The sequence below is a fragment of the Calliopsis andreniformis genome, chromosome 3 (assembly GCF_051401765.1).
Source record: "Calliopsis andreniformis isolate RMS-2024a chromosome 3, iyCalAndr_principal, whole genome shotgun sequence".
In the NCBI taxonomy this organism is placed as follows: Eukaryota; Metazoa; Arthropoda; class Insecta; order Hymenoptera; family Andrenidae; genus Calliopsis; species Calliopsis andreniformis.
Genome location: NC_135064.1, coordinates 13,840,852 through 13,859,530, shown reverse-complemented (window position 1 = coordinate 13,859,530; position 18,679 = coordinate 13,840,852). Strand labels below are relative to the sequence as shown.

The following is an 18,679-nucleotide window of genomic DNA, read 5'->3' as shown; positions in this document are numbered from 1 at the left end:
TTACTTACTAGGACATTTTACATATCAAGCGTTTAAGTATTGGATTATTTACCTGAATTGTAAGACTTAGAAATTTAAGTATATGAAAATTTGAATGTTTGAATACTGGAAAGCTTGAACATTTGAAAATTTATTAACTATTCGCCATATACCCCGAAAATGGTAAATACATTATTGCACTCAAGTTGTCAGCTTCTATAAACGAACAAAGAATTCATGAAAAAAGTGAAAGTTACATTCGCTAAGCGTCCGTCGCCAGAAGCGAAGTGCAGGTGCAACAGTACGATGCGTGCATCGTCGGCATCTAGATCTCTGAAATATAGTAGGGTCCACGCGATGTCACGGAGCAAAGGGTTACTCAATGGCAAGCAATTATCCTAGCGTGACCAACGAGGACAGCTGATACCGAGGCCACAGAGATATCAGGAACAGCATTCCTTATACCTCCGACAGGATCGTTCCCAAATTAGTGCATATCTCTAGAATGCCTCGAGACTAGTCTAACTTAGTAGTCAGATGAATTATTAGGGAAGGAAGAAATGAGAAAACGAAACGGAAGGAAGAAGAACCGCTTGACGTTTGAGAACCAATTATTGAAACTGTTCCCTTCGCCGTGCTATCGTGTGCGCTTCTTATCATTCCCTTTCATTAAATTCGAATTAAGATCCCGTTCCGCGATTTTACTCTGGAACTTTTTCTTTCCCAGCAGTCCCACGCTTTTCCCTCGTTTCTCTCCCGAGGAACGAATTGCTTTGCGGGAGACCGAGCGGGCGCCTATTGTTGGAAGTCAATAAGACAGAATTGTTGCACACTTGTCGTAAAAACGAGAAGCCAGTTGTTACTGTGTTTGCACTCACTCAGTGTTTTAAAGCACACTCTGCCAGGCTAGTTTTTGCTTATTTTCCGTTTACGCTGTAGGTCTGGACGTGGAATACAGTATCATCATCAAACGAAATCATCAAACACACTACCGAAGTATGTATGGAAAAATGTAGGACAACCTGTATAATATACACATACTATAATTCATCTAATAAGAGTACAGATTTGGTATTATTGAGAAAACCTTGCAAGGCTTAAAATACTATTCTCGACAAAGTAAATTTTATTTGTCTTTACTGATTCAATTTCCTAAGTGTTTGATTATTCTCTTTTTGCTTTTAAAATATTAACGTGTTCCAGAACTGGATGTAAAAGCCGACGAATGATGACTCTACGTGATAAAATAAGTCGAAAAAATAGTCGAAAACTTTGTGATACCGCGTTTCGTTTTCGCGGAAGTTAACTTTGAATTTTTCCCGACTACGTGTGCACCGAGGTACAGTTTTAGATGTTTGAGAGGTACACGAAGGGAACACTTCTAGTTTACAGTAGATAGAGTCAGTGGTCAGACTGCGAGTATTTCCCTTGTCTCGCTTACCCCACGTGCAGCAAAAACAGTACTTTCATACATACATACGTACCTGGTCCGAGTTCAAACTCAATTTTATTCTGTCGAATGAAAATTTTTTTCTACAAAGAATGGAAAAAGTTTTAGGCACAGAATCGACAGCTTCTCGTCTGTGTTTTGAGATATCCTCGACATTTAGTTTTTAAATGTATTTTACGTCAAATAAATAAATATTGTCTTATAATTCTGTACATCTAGCGTAAAATATGAAAAGCAAGTTTATACATATAATAGTACCTGTATCTGAGAGCCAGACTAACCCAAGTCCATTTTTTCCAAAATTGAGTTTCTTACAGAATCTTACTGCTTTTTCTTCATTTTATTAGAATAACAGGTATTTAGTTAAGTTACGTTATAAATTAAAGAAATTTAATAGTATAACTACTTCGAACACTATGTTAAGAAATGAGTAATTGCATTTGTTTTTCGGCTCTTCTGAAAAATAACAAAAAAGCACTTGGGTTAGTCTGGCTCTCAAGTACAAATATATACATAGCAACGTAGAAAACAAAACAACATTAAAGCAGAGAGTGCTACAGTATACAACGTTAACCCTTAAGTGGTATAGAAGCATCATTATAATGCAGAGTGTTGACTTTGAATTTACTTTTAAATGCTTACAAAAGAATTCTTCAAAAAATTGAGGAAAATATAAATCTATACATGTTCCAAATTTTCTGAAGGTACCGTACAATGGCATCCACGAGGTACTGACAAAGATCCATTATCTAAGTCTGTCACCTTTGTTTCATACACTTTATCTTTTTTATACCCCCTAAAGAAGATCTATGAAGGTAAGATCACGGGATTTTGTGGGTAGAAACATAAATTAATGACAAACTTGGTAAGTTTTCGCATCAGGAAAAGTCACACCTTAATTACACTGTAAATTATTATTTTTGTACTAACATTTCAAAATAGGTCCACTCGAGGGAAACATCTATATTATAATAAAATAACCGTGATTCCATCATAAAAATAATTAATAGCAGATTACAGAAAATTCACTTTTCGACTCATTAATCTCCATAACCTACTCATAACTGATTTTATTTAAAATTGAGTTAGTACTGTACCAGCTAAGGATTAAAATATTTAAATACTGTATTATACCCTTCGTCATATGATGTAATTAAATGATAATTCTAGTCGTATAGGATTCACGGTACAAGCAACGTGTTAATAACCACTATCATTCAAACTCTCCCACGATTGCAATGATTCTTTAAAACAGATTCCATATGGCTGAAGATACGATCTTGATAGGCCTAGCCATACAACAATGTTGCGTGCATCTACTGTGAAATGTAAATATCGCCGATCAACCAGGATGAACACGGCACGGGGTGGATAGGTTCACACGCGATTGAGTCATTTCGCGGGTTGGTTAAGCGTACGTGTGCCATGTGCCATGTGCCATGTGCCGCGAGACGTGGAGCTTTTCCACCTAGGTAAATTGAATATTACACGGAATTATGGAAAAGTGGTACGTTCAAAGAACGATTACACGGTGTACTGCAGTCATAATTTGTTTAAATTTCTGCCATAAGCTCAATGGAAACGCGGTACGTTTAATTTTTTAGAGTAGAGCACGCTCGGCTCACGTTCGCGCGCGTGCTCATTTTTGTTGGTACTTTGCATCGCTGGAAATTATCGCGCCAACCTCCTCCCAGTTTATTCGCTTCTTTTTCGCGCGAAAAATATTTTTGTACGGCACAGCGGAATGATATACTGATCCGAATGTTACATCTCGGTATTCTTTCACTAGAAAACGTATTTCCTTCTACTTCCTTACATGTGCAAATCAAAATGAATATTTTAAGCAAATCTCATGCTGCCGCGAGAATTACTCCATTCTACGGAATTTTTATTAGCATTCCTACAGTATGTAAAAATTGGAGAAAACACTGGACATATGAAATATAAAAATTGAATATGTAGAAAGCAGCGCGGATCTAAGCTACTTTATTTTAGTTAGGATTTAAAATGCTCCTATGTATGTTGGATTGAATTTTGTGTGGAATATACTATTTTATTTCTTCGTAATATTGATTAATTGCTCAATATAGCGACTTTTTACAGAAGAGAATATTCTGTATGATATAATAATTTGTACTGAGCATTCTATCTAAACTAACTATAATTATTAAAACATTTTTCAAACATTTCTGCACCACAAATAATGTACACTCACATAGCGAAAAGATCAATTCTTTAAAAACAAAGACTAATTTTCCTAAAAACCATGCATACTTCAAATTTGGAATCCACTATATTTCTTTAAGCCACGATCGACGTCTTTGAAACACGCTATGCGATTCCAATAGAAATAAGACTCTACTTTAACCTTTGAAAGGAAACAGAAGATACCTAAGACATTGAAAGGAAATTTCCTCGTTGTCCTCAAGAGATCTTGAGAAAAGAGTTTCAAGTAAGGCAGCTAGCTTGTTCTACACACTGAAGAGATGCCCTTACGCGTTTTATGGATATAACATTTTAACTCTGTTGCTCTTCACTGTCATACCGAAAGAGAAATGTAAACATTAAAAACAATAAATATATCTATATTTGCATCTACTCCAATCACTATTTTCAACATTATCTGCAGAACTGATATCCAGAAAATCATTTCCACAGTTCGACAGTGGCTTTCGAAAGTCATTGATTTAATAGAGTGTCACACGCGTACAAATCTCACTGGAACATCAGCAATTACATACTAACTTTATGCGAGGGAAATGAACAAGTTATCCTGGGATCAGCGACTCGTTTCACTGACATTTTATCAAACTTTACTCCCGTTGGGGTAAATACAAACTTTCGTAAATATGCCAGTACACGCGAAACATTCAGCGTGATAGCGTTACGCCAGTGTACAGCTTATTAGTGTGGCACTAGAAAACTTAGTCGGGCCCTCAAATCACAGTATCAGGCGAAGAAATGGTGAAAAAGGAATGGGATAAAAATGTTGATTTCTAAAGATTTCTAAACATTCTAAACACGACGTTGCAGTATTCGAGCGATTGAAAATTTCCATCGCTATCAACGATTGGGAACCCTCTGCTTTGTTTACGTTTACGATAGTTTCGTCGTATATAAGAAGCAAATTTGCTCGATCCCGTTGATAGAAGGCTGGAATACACGCGTTGCAATCGTTTTCGTGCTACGCTTTTATTTCGCGTTCGCTTATACTGGCTTTTATGTACAATCGATAATACGGTGAAATATATTTACGATATAACGATCGAGAATGTATCGCGGAACAAGCCGAACGGGCGTTGAATTTTAGCGAAAAGGGGTTGCATTGCTTTTCCCCTTTCGAGGAATTCCTTTTGCGTGAACGCACTCCCGCAACACGATTGAACTTGCTTTCGAATTTATTCTGACGAGAAAATCTTCGAGACGTGATGCACGGATCGGAGCAGACGCGATTACTAGCTAACGTAAATGTTTCTTTTACCACAGTTTGCCTAAGATGTTAGAGTTTCATGGTTATTTAACGGGGGGAAGTTAAACACGCATTAACGTATCTTGCTCTTCATGCAGCTTTACTTTCGTGATTATTGATAATGTATGCGTACTAATTTATGCAGTTACAAGTGACGTCGACAAGAAAAGAATTCAGTGCAGAACGAATGCAAAGATTAAGGACATAAAACAAGTTTCGTGTAAAAAAAGTTAGTTATTTGAGTTAATATTATCTACATGTAGAATATCGAGCAAATTATCTGGTAACATTAGAACTATTACTTACGTTTGTGCATACGTTTCACATTGTGAAAAATTTTTAATAAGTACTTATGAGTTTATACTTAAAATGTTAATACCTAGGTGTTCTATCTATAGAAGTAAGAAAATTCTGACACGAACATTATCGTATCGAATATTATTCTCATACATCACTGTTTTCCTTCCCAGTTATAATGTCCTCCACATAACGCGCTATGTAATATGTATTAATTTACGTTAAGGGTACGTACTAGTACTATACCACGCGGAGGTCCTATTATCATTTATAGTGACACGGTCATGCCTCCCAAGGGAGCGTAACATAATGTTCAAAGTATATTAACGGGAACGTAGTATACGCGAGAGGTAAAGTAGTATATCGGGGCATCGATAACGCATGCTGATATCCATCGAATATTCATAGTATGCGTTTCATTGTCGAATGAGAACTGGAGTAAATATTTCGTATGTTGCGGTATTTTCTGAATTTTTCTGAATTTCTTAAAACGTATTATGTGTATCGAGATATTAAAAATCAGGTCTCAGCTGTTTTAAAAACTATAATAGATGAAATAATTTTTTTTTCTTTCATAAGTTTCATAAATTATTTCTTTTAGTCTTGCAGAGCAGTTTCTCTTTAGTGGAATGGGTTTTATATTCGATACTGATTCCCGACTGTTTCTCTTATCTCTATCATTCCTTCTTTTCACAGAGACTTTTAGGTATACAAGATAGATACAGTCAGCTTCGTCATTTTAAGGTATCTCTTCTACTTTTAATTATTCTGTACGAAAAAAACAGACTGTTCTTACAGTTTCAAGATTTTCTCTGTAATTTATGTTATGAATAACAGCTTCTAAATAAATATAAGAGCAAAAATCTGAATATAATAATAAATTTAATTTTTCGTTGTAGTTTATTTAGAAATAAACAATATTAGAGCGCAATTAATTTCGAACTCGTACTTATATTTCTAGAACATGAATTTTAATTCGACTAATCCTCAAACTGTTAACTATTCACTTCCAGATACAGCTACCATTCACCTCGAACTACTATATGTTCACACATTCATTAAAGTTTGCTATTTCCGAATATCTGTTGCGTGCACACAGATTAATAGATAATGCATACGTACTTATCGTATCTAATCGATGTGGTCACTGTACATTCACAAGTTATTATCTAAAAATCAGTCAGCATAGCGTGCTTCAGATGTGTGCATGAACTAATTATAGTAACAGCTTTAAAACTAGGTATACGGTGTTGATTAAATTTTTGAAATCAGTTCAGAATTGTTATGAAATTCATGCTACACGATAAACCTTTTTTCTGTCATATTGTCAATGCTGTTTGTAGGTTTCTTTCCTGGTTTCAATATAGTTGCCCTTTAGATAGTGACAGTCAAAATTAGTACAAAATATATTACCTACTACTACTTTAACCAAGCACAACAAAATACATAGCGTTACATTAAAAGAAACACAGGAACACTCAATTGATCTTCGTAAGTAACCACATAAGTGGTAAAGTATGCCACTCATTCTAAAAAAAAATCCAAGAAAAACACTACGTCTGCATACAACTCTCCACATCGACCAACCACCCTCACCAAACTCACAAAAATATTCATTCGCGCAATACGGCCATGGCAAACGAAAACAAAGGAAAGAAGTGCAGCAATCATATCCCAAAAAAAGAGTTCCTATAACTGTGCTCGGATTCAAAATTGTTTCTGCGTGTGCCAAAATTCCAGCCAGCTACGTGCTACTTAAAACAATAACCTGGAGCGCCGATCGCGCGAAAAAAAAAAAAAAAAAGAAGAAAAAAGGAACGTGAAATGTGAATAACCAAGCTACTCTATATTCTGGTTTCGTACTGCTGGTGAGGTGCACGGTCGTAAACGATTTCCAGATCGCGCGAATTTGTCATACGGTTGGCACGCAAACGAGCGTTACTGCCAATGGTGGTCCCGTCGCTAACTAAAGCGCAAGGAGCGCACGAATGTCAGCGATAAAACTGCATCAGCAGTGGTTGAAACAAAGGCAGTTACCTTTGCCGCAAGCTTGGCCACGGGAACAGGAAGCTATTGAGCCGTAATGTGTTAGACGAAAAGCGTCGAAAGTCGGCTGGAAGATGTGAAACGACCGTGAAAGGATGTGTTTGGCACAATTGGAAATATTCAGATGAATGTAGACAGATATCGGGATGTTTCTAAGACTGCACAGCGAATTAAATTACATTCCCAGAAACGCTATGATCCGAGACGTGGCTGGCCAGTTATTGATGCACTCCATTTGCGGTGACAATTCTGTCTGCCAGCAATCGATGAAGTATCTAAGTAGTTGCTGTTAGCTTTATGGGAGATCAAAACTGGCAACGCCATCGTATCGGAAGGTTTATATATAGGGTGTCCTGTTTAAATCACTAAAAAAGTTGGTACTCTGAGATACAGATTTAATGTAAGTGATCTCTTCCTATGAGTACATATAGAACACACTTGAGAATCAATTACGTTTTTCCAAATAAAATCATACATTTGTTAGTTCATCTAAGTACATTCCACTATCAAATATAAATAATGCTGTATAGTACTAATAACTAATACACTAATCACACGATCGATCAGTTTTAAAAACATTCGAGTGGATCGACTTAAAATGACACACCCTGTATACGCTACAGTAAAAGTATTTCGGTATATTTATATTAAATATCATTTCCTTCATGCGAGGCATAAAGTTTTCATGGATGGCACAGGCCAAACTGTGGGCTCCATGGGCTATAAAAATGAATGTAACTCTCTTTGCGTAGCTACAGTCGTACCTATAGCTTTGGGAGCAATACTTTGCCACAGTTACAACTGTTCCACCCATACGTGCTATAGGTCGATGGCTTTAACAAAAACTGTTCGCAGTGTGTATCCACGGTTATTAGCGGAAATCAAATTCCCTAGAGCGAGTTTTCCTGAATGAATGTTTTTTCTCTACCTCTCAGGATGGTTTCCAGTGGTTGACCTGCAGCTTTTGGAAACAATGACGAAACTCCTTAAATAATTCGGTGTCTTTTCAGCTGCAGTTAACTGCGTCTGCAGCCGGCCAGACCCCTTTGGCTACCCTGTTCCCATTGCGAATCGTAGGGGTGATTCTATTTGGGTCTGTATTTCGAGTGTCCTACCTCTTAGTCAACTTTCCTCTCCCCCTTATGTAAACCTACCCTTTTCTCGTTTTTGTTCCGCGCAGACAGAAAATACTCGTGGCCGATTCCTTTGTTTCCGTTTCATTTGTATACCCACCTTGAATGGAGTTTGTTGAGACGTTATTGCATTATGCAAGGTGGATCGTGAATTCGTCGGGCACAATGCTGCTCTTCCAGGCACGTGGATCTAGGACGCAGTTGAAATTTTCATACGCACTTTTTTTCCGAGCATTTTCAAACTCTGGCGACCTTTCTGCGTGTTTTATGCCCCCCCACGGAAAAAGAAGCAACGTGCAGTAGAGGAGAGTTATTTATTGCGTACTGGCCGTCTGAAGTCATGCATCACCAATTTATTTCATATCGCTGAATATGAGTAAAATTTAGTGGTGAATACTATGTCACTCAAAGGACAGACATTTTTAAAATAAAGTTACAAGTGGCTATCTTGTTAAATGACTTTTCCCCGTTTCATCTTATCAAAGACACGAGTTTTATGAAATAATTTAACTCCGGAATTATAGTGTTACGAATTATTATAAATTCGTTCTTAATTTCAAATTTAAAATGTAATATAAAACAAAATGACTTATGAATTTATCTACTAAATAAGGTAGTTAAAAAATCAAAATAATGTAGTTAAAAGAGAAGCTATATCACATTCATTCTCAATACTAACTAATGTTATGAATGCATGTTAACGAATTGTTTCATGATTATTAATCTATACAGTACCTACTATAACTATTTTATAGCAACAATAAAACACTGTTTAAGAAAAACAGCAATATCTTTCATCAAATTCAGCAACATGAATTTTATAGCTAACGATTTCAAGCCGATAAGAGAGAAGCAAACCCGTAAACTAAACGGTACACGACCGATGACCGTCGTTTCCAATAAAACCTGACCCTTCTTGCCAAATTTATTGCACGCTTAATTAGCTGGCAAATAACACGATTAACGAGGACCACTAGACACACGATAGTTTACTGTGACTCTCACTGCTGGCTAGTCGGACGTGGATTGGTTATATACGTTAGAGCACCATTGCATATGACAGAAAAATCGCCTGGGGAAAAAAACTGCTAATTGGAGAGCAACATTTCATGGAAATATCTACCGCGCCGCTGTGATATTTTATAATTTTGACATTATCTTTCACGCGGTGGTTTGTTTTTGATCGACGTCGTTGCTCTTGAACCACGGAGATCACAAATTAGAAATATAACTGTTGGAGACAATAAAATTAAAATAATACTTTCACTTAATACTTACGAAATTATGGATATTCATTAAAGCAAGCTGAAGGAAGTTTCAAATTATTTATTTTTTTAATAAGAACTAATTTTAATAGCTAACATTCCTACACTATTTTCCACGTGTCCTCAAAAGCGAGTATTGGCGTACTCGGCGAGTTCTAAAAACTGACAAATACTCACTAAAACGTAAGCGCTACACTTGAGTATAACGCCCTCATTAGGGAGGGAGACAAATCTCTAATTAGGCCCCGTTTTTTTTAAACTGTGTCCACAGAAATACGAATCCCCACAAACATCAGCCGTCTAGTGAAGCATTACTCACAGAGCATTAGTCTTTACTCACAGAGACACCTCGTAATCGATCCCAGACCGTTGTGGTACAAGGTACGAAGCAAACAGAATCAGACTTTCAAAAGCGCGGGTCATTGTTTCCAAGGCGTTCCGGCTCGTCGCATGACATATTAATTAATCTGCTAATTATTGAACTAACTGCCGGCTTAATTGGCTCCCGAGAAATCTCCTGGTCCCTGCGCACCGACGAAGGGACGAAAGAACAACTGGTGGGGAGTAGACAAAGAGAGGGACCGAATGGCAAGGTACGGTCTCTGCGATTGTGTTCGATGCACCGCTGCAGAAACACGCGAAAGGGCTGTCAAGACTACTCTATAGATTCTTAGGTTTTGTGCTTGGCATAATGCTCTTCTTGAGAACGAAAAAGAATTGGTTACACTCCATGCTCCTGAGCTGAACGCCGTCGCTGACATTTCGTATCGTGTTGTTTGTGGACTCGCTACTTGCCTGTTCTTTGATCCGATGTAAGAGCTTCTCCTACTGTTCCCCATTTTAACTTGTTTCTATTAAACGTGGCACAAAAACGGAATTCAATGAGATTGTAGTGCAAGCTTATTTTGAAGTACTCTCTTTAATTATAACTGTGGGCATCGTAGATTATTTTTCACGTTGGAAGTGGTGTCGTTAGACAGACTTGAGAATTAAGGTACGATTTCGCGTGACAATAAATCGCGACGTATAGGGTGTGAACACATTACTGTCAAATCACGTAAAGTCACGCTATATACTACAGCAAATTTATTGCATATTATGGTAAAATAGGTGTGAAACAAGGAAAAATCCTTGACTCATGCTATGGATTTATTATAGTAGGTATGTAACGTGAGTTCACATGACATGACAGTAATGTGTTCACACCCCTACAGTCACGACAGTAAATGTTATGACTTGTCAGCGTGGAAACTAAATGTGTGACAGTGAAACATCATGATATTACATTGTACTTACAGTGTCATGACAGCAAAAGTCGTGACTTTTAATGTCACGTGAAAATATACTTTTAGGGTATTGAGGATAGCAAGTGGCAGACAAAAAAGCAGATTAGAAAATAAAGAAAACCAGTTGACACCATAATTTATAAAAAGGATTTACGAAATATTTAAGCTGCACAGAATAAAGAAATATTCCATATGAAAGTTATTGATATGTAGATATACAAATGCAACCGCTTATGTAACATATCACGTCAAAACGTCCAATTTCAACAAGCCCGTGACAGACACTGCCACGAATATAACAAAACTATTTTGTAGATCACGAGAAATGCCCAAAAAAATGTTACAATATTCACAGAATATAAATTTATGCAGAAAAAAATTTGTACACTTTTGAATAGTATATTTGAAAAAAAAACCTTAATGTCAAGTGGTTAAATTTTCTTTTATTCGTCACTGTATGTATAACCAGATTTTTATGTATCTTTCCTTATAAGCAGGAATAGTTTTTTATCCACTTATTGCTTTAGGTAACTTTAGACGAACCTACTCCGTGGATAATAAAACTTTCATGAAATATAGCGCAAGAATAGGAAGTCGATCGAAGCAACAGAAGTTCCTACTTCAGTTGTTTCTTAATAACCCTTACTTGTAAGAACTAGCCCTACTTGATTATTACCTATTAAAAACAATTAGTTTCCATGCGCTGTCTTAAACGGTAGCTGGCACGAGTGAAATATCAGTCGCAGACGGAGAATAAACTACCAACGTCATCATTAATTCTAACCAATTGCGACCGCATATACGGTCTGTGCACTGGTCGACTTTACTTGGCTGGACAACCATGTATCACACGTAACAAGATCTGAAGTCATAACGGAAGTGCGTGGTTGTAGACGCGAACGTTTTGATGGCAAAACGTACTTTTATCATTCTCCTTCCTACCATGCTTCTCTCGGTTAGAACTCATTCTAACCATTTCACGAGATGTAACCACGAAAACAATTTGGGAGGAAGTAAGCGTTATTTGTTAGTTACAATTACGATCCCCGCTAACTGAAGATAAATTTCGGTTTGGATACTCTCCATTGAAAGCACTCACTGTACTGATAGCGGGCTAAACATGCTTATATCTAAGTTCCAGAGTGCTGATTCTATTCCCCAACCATGCAACGATGCAAATATAACACGTCAGCAGATGGATCCCTCTTATCTTCTAGTACACAATTACAGGTAGTTACAGGCATTAGACACCGACTCGTCGACGTATTTATGTCATCACTGTCAACTATCTATTACGTTCATCCTCTACCCAAGCTGCTTATTCGTTTATCTTCAGACAACAGCTTCTTCCATCAATGGTATTTCTACGATCTCTATTTCTTCCCTCGAGGATGCCTCTCGCGAAGCAACATGTAAAATGGGGGTTTCGTTAGAAACGACGTGAACGATGTTAAGAATCGCTCGACGAAAAACGTTGAATGCCACGTCCACGTTCAATTAAGCGACGTCATAAATGAGGGTACCACGGGAAGGAGAGAAGTCTCTCTTAAGAAATGCTTGCGAGCTCGTTAGACGCGATTTAAAGCGGGTTCGCATACACCCGTCGCACAGTTGCTGGCTGCTCGGAAACGGAATGCGAGAGCATCGTTAAGCACGCGTGTGCGCTCTGTTTAAATACGAGTTGATGAAACGCCGTCGTCTTCGCGGCGACGGCGAGGACTTACGCCGGCCAGCCATTTGACATCTCGACCCGCCCACATCTTGTAAACTGCCTCTGTACAGGCCTGCTCATAAATGAACGGGAAATTTCCAGTAATTCAAACTCATCTGCCAGGTCGCCGTTGCGTTAGTTGTACAATTAATGGCGTACCGAATGGACAGCTACAGGGTATATTTATTACTATGAAAGAAGATGGCGGAACCCGCAGCTGTCTATAGTTTCAGTGGTTCCATGTAAAATTCCATGACATGTACCGCTGTGCTCTGCTGACAAGAGCCCCGGGACCAATAGATCTGCATTGCCGCCAGGATTCTTCTTGTCGGTGGAGCGCTATACGCATGACTCGAATGTGTAGAAGATGAGTTATGTTACTGGGATTTTTGAGCATGTTCAGTTTATGACATTTAAAAATACTTTCACGACGATGGAAAGTTAATTTAGATAATTAAAGCTTCATCATATGTCTCCAAGTGTTGGGAAAATTCACCGAGTTTAAATTCTTCGATATTATCGACGTTGACGTTTATTCGAAAATGTTAAGGGACGCAAGTGTATTCGATATGACTGATCACATGTTCGTACTGGTGAAAATAAGTGAACTTTTATGGCAGAAATTTCGCGTCACCTTTTTTCATTGGTACGTGCCTTTGCAACGTTCGATTTCTCTTTTCCAGGCGATAATTACACGAGCTTCTGGCTGATCGGATATTTTTTTAATTACCCTGTATTTACAAGGACTGTTCGGCAGATCGAGGATAAATAAATTAACACTGCCACAGTTAAATACCACGGATTGGAGAGCCACTCCGACCGAACTCGCCCGCGAGTCGAACTTTTTTCCTCGATAATTACTATTTTTCCTGCGGGTAAATAAAGTTCGTTTGGCCGCCTCGCGGCAAGCCGTTTCAAATGTAAACTTTTTCATCGCTTGTTTGCGCTACCGTTCTGTTAAATTTTATCGTGAATGCTCTGTCGACACATTGATAATTGCGATGTAGCATTCATTAATGACGAAGGTACACTTTTGTACTCAAATGGCGCAGCACTTTCGTCACATTAAATGCTGGAACGCATGTGGCAGAAAAACTCGATGAACAATGCCCAATTATTAAGAATTTCTGGTTATCGACTGAAATCTTAAGAAAATTTTCTATTTGCGCAAAATTATAGATACAGTACCGCTCATAAGTATTTGAATGGGGTCACGTGTTGGAAAAGATACAAGTTTCTCTGTACTGTCTTCACATTTGTTTCGTATTTCTATTATATCTTAAAATTAAGTATATAATAATTATAATATAATAGTATTTTTACAGTAATTAATGGTTATTCTAAGCAATAAATATCGGTTACTACCAATAAATCTGTAATTTTCCAAACTTGCGAAATCGTTCGATTGAGCGGTACTGTACATAGTGTCTGAGGATCGACAACGTAAGTAGATGAACTACCATCTATAGATATCTGGACACTTTCAATTTGTGGAACCTAATGAACACGTTAATATCTGTATTTTAATTGAAGTCTTTAACTAAATTGTCATCAGTAAATGTTATTGATGTCTACAAGAATTGGTACAAGTCGTATTGAAAATCTTATTACTAGGAAGATTATTAGCAACAGGCTTAAAATTATGCAGCGGCTATTATGATCGCCCGATTTTTCTCCAATTCAGAAACTGTGGAATAAAATGGATTGTATAATGCAAGAGAAGCGTCCACAGCGTTATTTACAGAACGATCTAAGAGATTCAAGAAATACATTACTGAATTTCTACACCACAATAAATTATTATACTTAGAATCTGGGAAAATTGATGATATAACCTTGTTTGCTCCCAAAATTATTCTGCCTATAAATATATGTTTATATATTTATCATTAAATAATATGTGTTTGAGTTTATGTACGCGAGACACTGTAAGGAAATTTGTATTTTCAACACGTATTGAATTAAACAAACATATAATTATTTCAAAATAATATCTGATATGCCATACATTTCTCCATAACTAATGATTAAATCCAAATTCAATTTTCTCGAAAATGAACCATGATATCAGAAAATATTTAGAATCTGTAAGAAAAATCACTACCCTTCCGTTTGTACCGACGGTTCTCGGACATTTTATACCATTTCAAGGAATAAAGACAGGAGTTTAGTACATCTCGAAGCATTTCAAATATTCTAATAAAATTCTTGAATGTCTGGCCGATCGTGTTGGAAAATTTTTTGACAGTTCCACGTAACTTCTACCGTTTCAGGAGCTGCTCTTCAACTTCTGAAGCTGGACGTACCAAGTATAGTCGATCCCAGGTGGGACAAAGTGGTTTTAAAGTGCGAGTACGACCTCGGTGATAAGGAACTGTACTCAGTAAAATGGTACAAGGACGGCGCAGAGTTCTTCTGGTTCAAGCCAGGTTCAGAGCCAGCAGGACGTGATTTCCCTGTCGAGGGCGTCTACGTGGATGTAAATAGAAGCGACAACAAACAAGTGACGCTGCTGGGGCAGGCAAATAATCGTAGAGGTTGGTATATGGTTGAAATTATACGAAGACTGAATAGACTAAACATGAAGATCCAGGCACTTCGAGACACTGGATTTTGGATATGTGTCTAGTGGCGTCTTAGGAAGTAGTACAGTCTGTATTTAAATATCCACGTATGTTAGATTATAATTAGAATGTTTTAAAGCAACGATATATAATTTCAGGTGTGTTTGTATAAATATTCACCTTGTTTAACTTTGCTCGTGAATTCCAGGCAATTTTATATTTTAGTAATTCTCGGTATGAGTTAAGGTAACTTTTTCATAAAAGATTTATGTCAGAACTTTTTTCATAACGAAAGTACTCGAAATAAGGGCTCTAAGTTTCAATGCCAGCTTTCAAACGCCTTCGTGTTAAATTAAAAATTTTCTATTTTCATTTCGTTGCCAAAAGCTTGGTAACCAAAAAAAAAAAAATAAATTTAATTCTTCTATGAATTTTTGTCCAGTTTTCATTCGAAAGTCTATTCATATGTATTGAAATAACCTATATAAATATACTACTATCACTTCCAAATAAGTCCATAGCACATAATGCATAAATCGGACTTAATATTCTAAATATTTCTTTTCCCAACGGTTTCATAGAACTCTGAGAGTGTCCGTTTAAAACATGAAGGAAAGAGTTTCACACTTTTTTAAATTTAAATCAAAATCATTATTCCACCGTTAAAAAGAAGTCCAGGCTATCTGGTGATAAAAGTTAATGGACTCGCTAAATTTTACTTAAATAACGGGCGGAACTTTCTGCCTCGCAAACGCGACTGGCGTCTATTAAATTTCTATTAACGTCCATTTTTTTCACAGCGCCAAGGGGATATTCCTTTTTTCCCCGTGCCCAGCCTCGGTATTAGGTTTCTAATCTGCGACGCAAGGCGTCGCGCAATTGCATTCGAGTTCCATGCGAGGCCAGTCCCAAAAGTAGTTCGCGCGAGTTCATTAATTCATTATGGTCGGAAAGGCAGGCTGGCGATAGGTTTCCGGGCAAGTGTATCCTTTATTCTTTCGCTTTAAACTCTCTCGTCGCTCTTAATGGCTGTCTGGAGCGCGGATCTCGAGGGTAAAGGGTCGTAAAAAGAAACATAAGGAGAGTAACTTCGGTGCTTACGTCGCATCAATGAAATTGGGAATTGAACTGTAACGAGCCGAGCGACTGGGGACCTTCAATACAGGAATTACAGAATACTGCGAATACCAGGGAAGGGAACATCTGACCCAATCACGGGTATTCTACTCGAAGCGAACTCTCTTCCAGCGCTGTTGAAGTAGCGTGCCTTAATAACAGTAAATAACTCGCCAGAAACGCAAGAATTTCGCCCAACAATTTTTAATCGGTCTATTAAGTCCTCGTTCCTCGTGCGCCGGCCGAAAGAACGAAATTTAAAATTTAAAAGGGCCTCGAAACTTCGCTATTACTTTCGACCCAGTTCCCAACGTGTCCTTTATCCTTCTAATAATTCTATGGAGCGGTACCAATTCCATTATGTCGATGATTCATTAAAAAATTCTTCGAAGAATTCTCAATTCACCGGTCATCCATCACTTAGAGGCCCTCAGAAAGACTCTCCTTGCCTGCAACCCTGGGGTATAGGGGCGAGACGGGGTGTACGCGTTCCTGTCTTTATTCCCAAGTTCCTGATCAAATTTATCACGCTGCACGCTCGGGGCAGGTTCCACCGCGACGTTACTTTAAATATCAATCGTCCTGGACAGTTCTGTAGATGAAGTAAAATGGAGAAAGATATTACATGTGGTGGCTGCGACAGGTAAGGTGAACCTCGCGGGATCTTATGGCTGCGAAGTGTCCTCGGAGGGTCCGAGCTTTCTGACAATCTACGGCGAGGCGAACATGAGCGTCGCCATCCCTCCGAACGAACGACCCACCCTCCAAGGGCTTCGACCTTCTTACGAGGCTGGCGACTTCCTCCAAGCGGAGTGCACCTCGGCGTCGAGCTACCCTCCCGCGAAACTCGCTTTCGTCCTCAATGGGAAAGAGGTAAGAAGATATCTTGGAGAATGTGAAGCATGTATTATTCTCTAATTAATGGTTAGTTTTCTCTTAATATAACGCGTGTTCCATGAAAAAATTCATAATAAACCATCTGCTTTTAATGTTACTACGCGAGAACCTTCCCTTATTTGACTTCACCTTACAAAACTAGAATTAACTGTATAAATTCTGGAAGGCAGAAATTATGAAAAGTGAAATACAGGGTAGTTGAAAAACCTGGGGCAGATTGGGCCAGAGAGATTTTATCGTTTGAAATAAGACGAAAATCAAGAATAAAGAAACTGTGAGGGAAGCTTCGTTTTTGAGAAAATTCAATTTGGATATCAGTTAAGTACGCGTGTAGTTACTTAATGATCGATATCAGGGTTCATTTACTATCAGAATATGATCACTTCATAGTATTTTCGAAAAGTAATTACACGTGTCCTCGACTGCATCCCTTGCAATTTCGTTATTCTTGATTTTCATCTTACCTGGAGACATAGAATTTCCCTGGCGCAATTTGTACCACGATTTTTCGAGCACTCTGTATAATCACGTTCCTCAAATTATCGGCACTGTACCTCCCAATTCATCGACAGGTTGACAAAGCATTAACCAACGAGCTACCAACCAGCGGGTCCTCAGAAGACAATATCGTGTCTTCGACTCGTCTGAGACTGTCGTTGCGTCTGGAACGACATCATTTCCCTGGAGGAACCTTAAGCCTGACCTGTCAGTCTACTCTGCCAGGAATTCCAGGCGCCAAAACGATGGAGAGGACAGAAACAGCGACCCTAGCTGCCAGCAATCAGCGACTAGCTCAGGAACCACCTAGGTCTAGGTCTAGCTCTAGCTTCAACATCCCCATCCTGTCAACCATCGTTTGCTGTATGTTCGCGATCGCACGATCGATCCACCGCGATAATTTAAACCTGCATGTATAATTGTTGAACAGTCGTGCCGCACACACTCGTTCGACTATTGAGATCATTTTCTGAAAAAGTTACGCGCTTGTTAGCTAGCGAAACAATTGATTGAGGGTACGGGCTGGAATTATTGAATTCCAATTCGTTTTTGTTCTGTCCCCTTTTTTTACGATTTGTTTCGCAGACTCAGATATACGCTCTATCGTGCCGAATTTTGATTATTCACTGCCGCGAGACGATTGTGCGAGCGTTAGCGAATCCCGTGAGCTGTTCTTCAAGATATTTAGTGTTCGTAGAGAGACGACGATTCCGCGGGGACTTCGAGAGAATTAATGTTTGCGTACGCATACTTACACGAATACAAATACACAGACACACACGCGAGTACACGCCCACGCGCGCCAATACACATACCAAAGATATCGCTCAGCGCGCGAGCGCCACCAAATAACAATGAAGAAACACTATAGCAATATAATTTAATTGAATGGAGTCGCTCAAGCGAAGCACGACATTGTATATAGTGTAAGATTGTGAATTAGATTTACGAACTCTGTCGTCTATAAT

General features: G+C 38.2%; 1 protein-coding gene across 1 annotated transcript in view; it reads left to right on the top strand.

Moving 5' to 3' along the window:
* Nucleotides 1-18,265, top strand: part of LOC143177200 (uncharacterized) — a 59,020-nt gene extending 40,755 nt beyond the window's left edge. Inside the window, exons 2-4 of the mRNA XM_076375029.1 lie at nucleotides 14,910-15,173; nucleotides 16,960-17,189; nucleotides 17,786-18,265. Of these exons, the coding sequence (XP_076231144.1) occupies nucleotides 14,910-15,173; nucleotides 16,960-17,189; nucleotides 17,786-18,130 (839 nt within the window). The 3' untranslated portion in view covers nucleotides 18,131-18,265. The remainder of the gene's footprint in view (nucleotides 1-14,909; nucleotides 15,174-16,959; nucleotides 17,190-17,785) is intronic.
* Nucleotides 18,266-18,679: the final 414 nt, after the last annotated feature.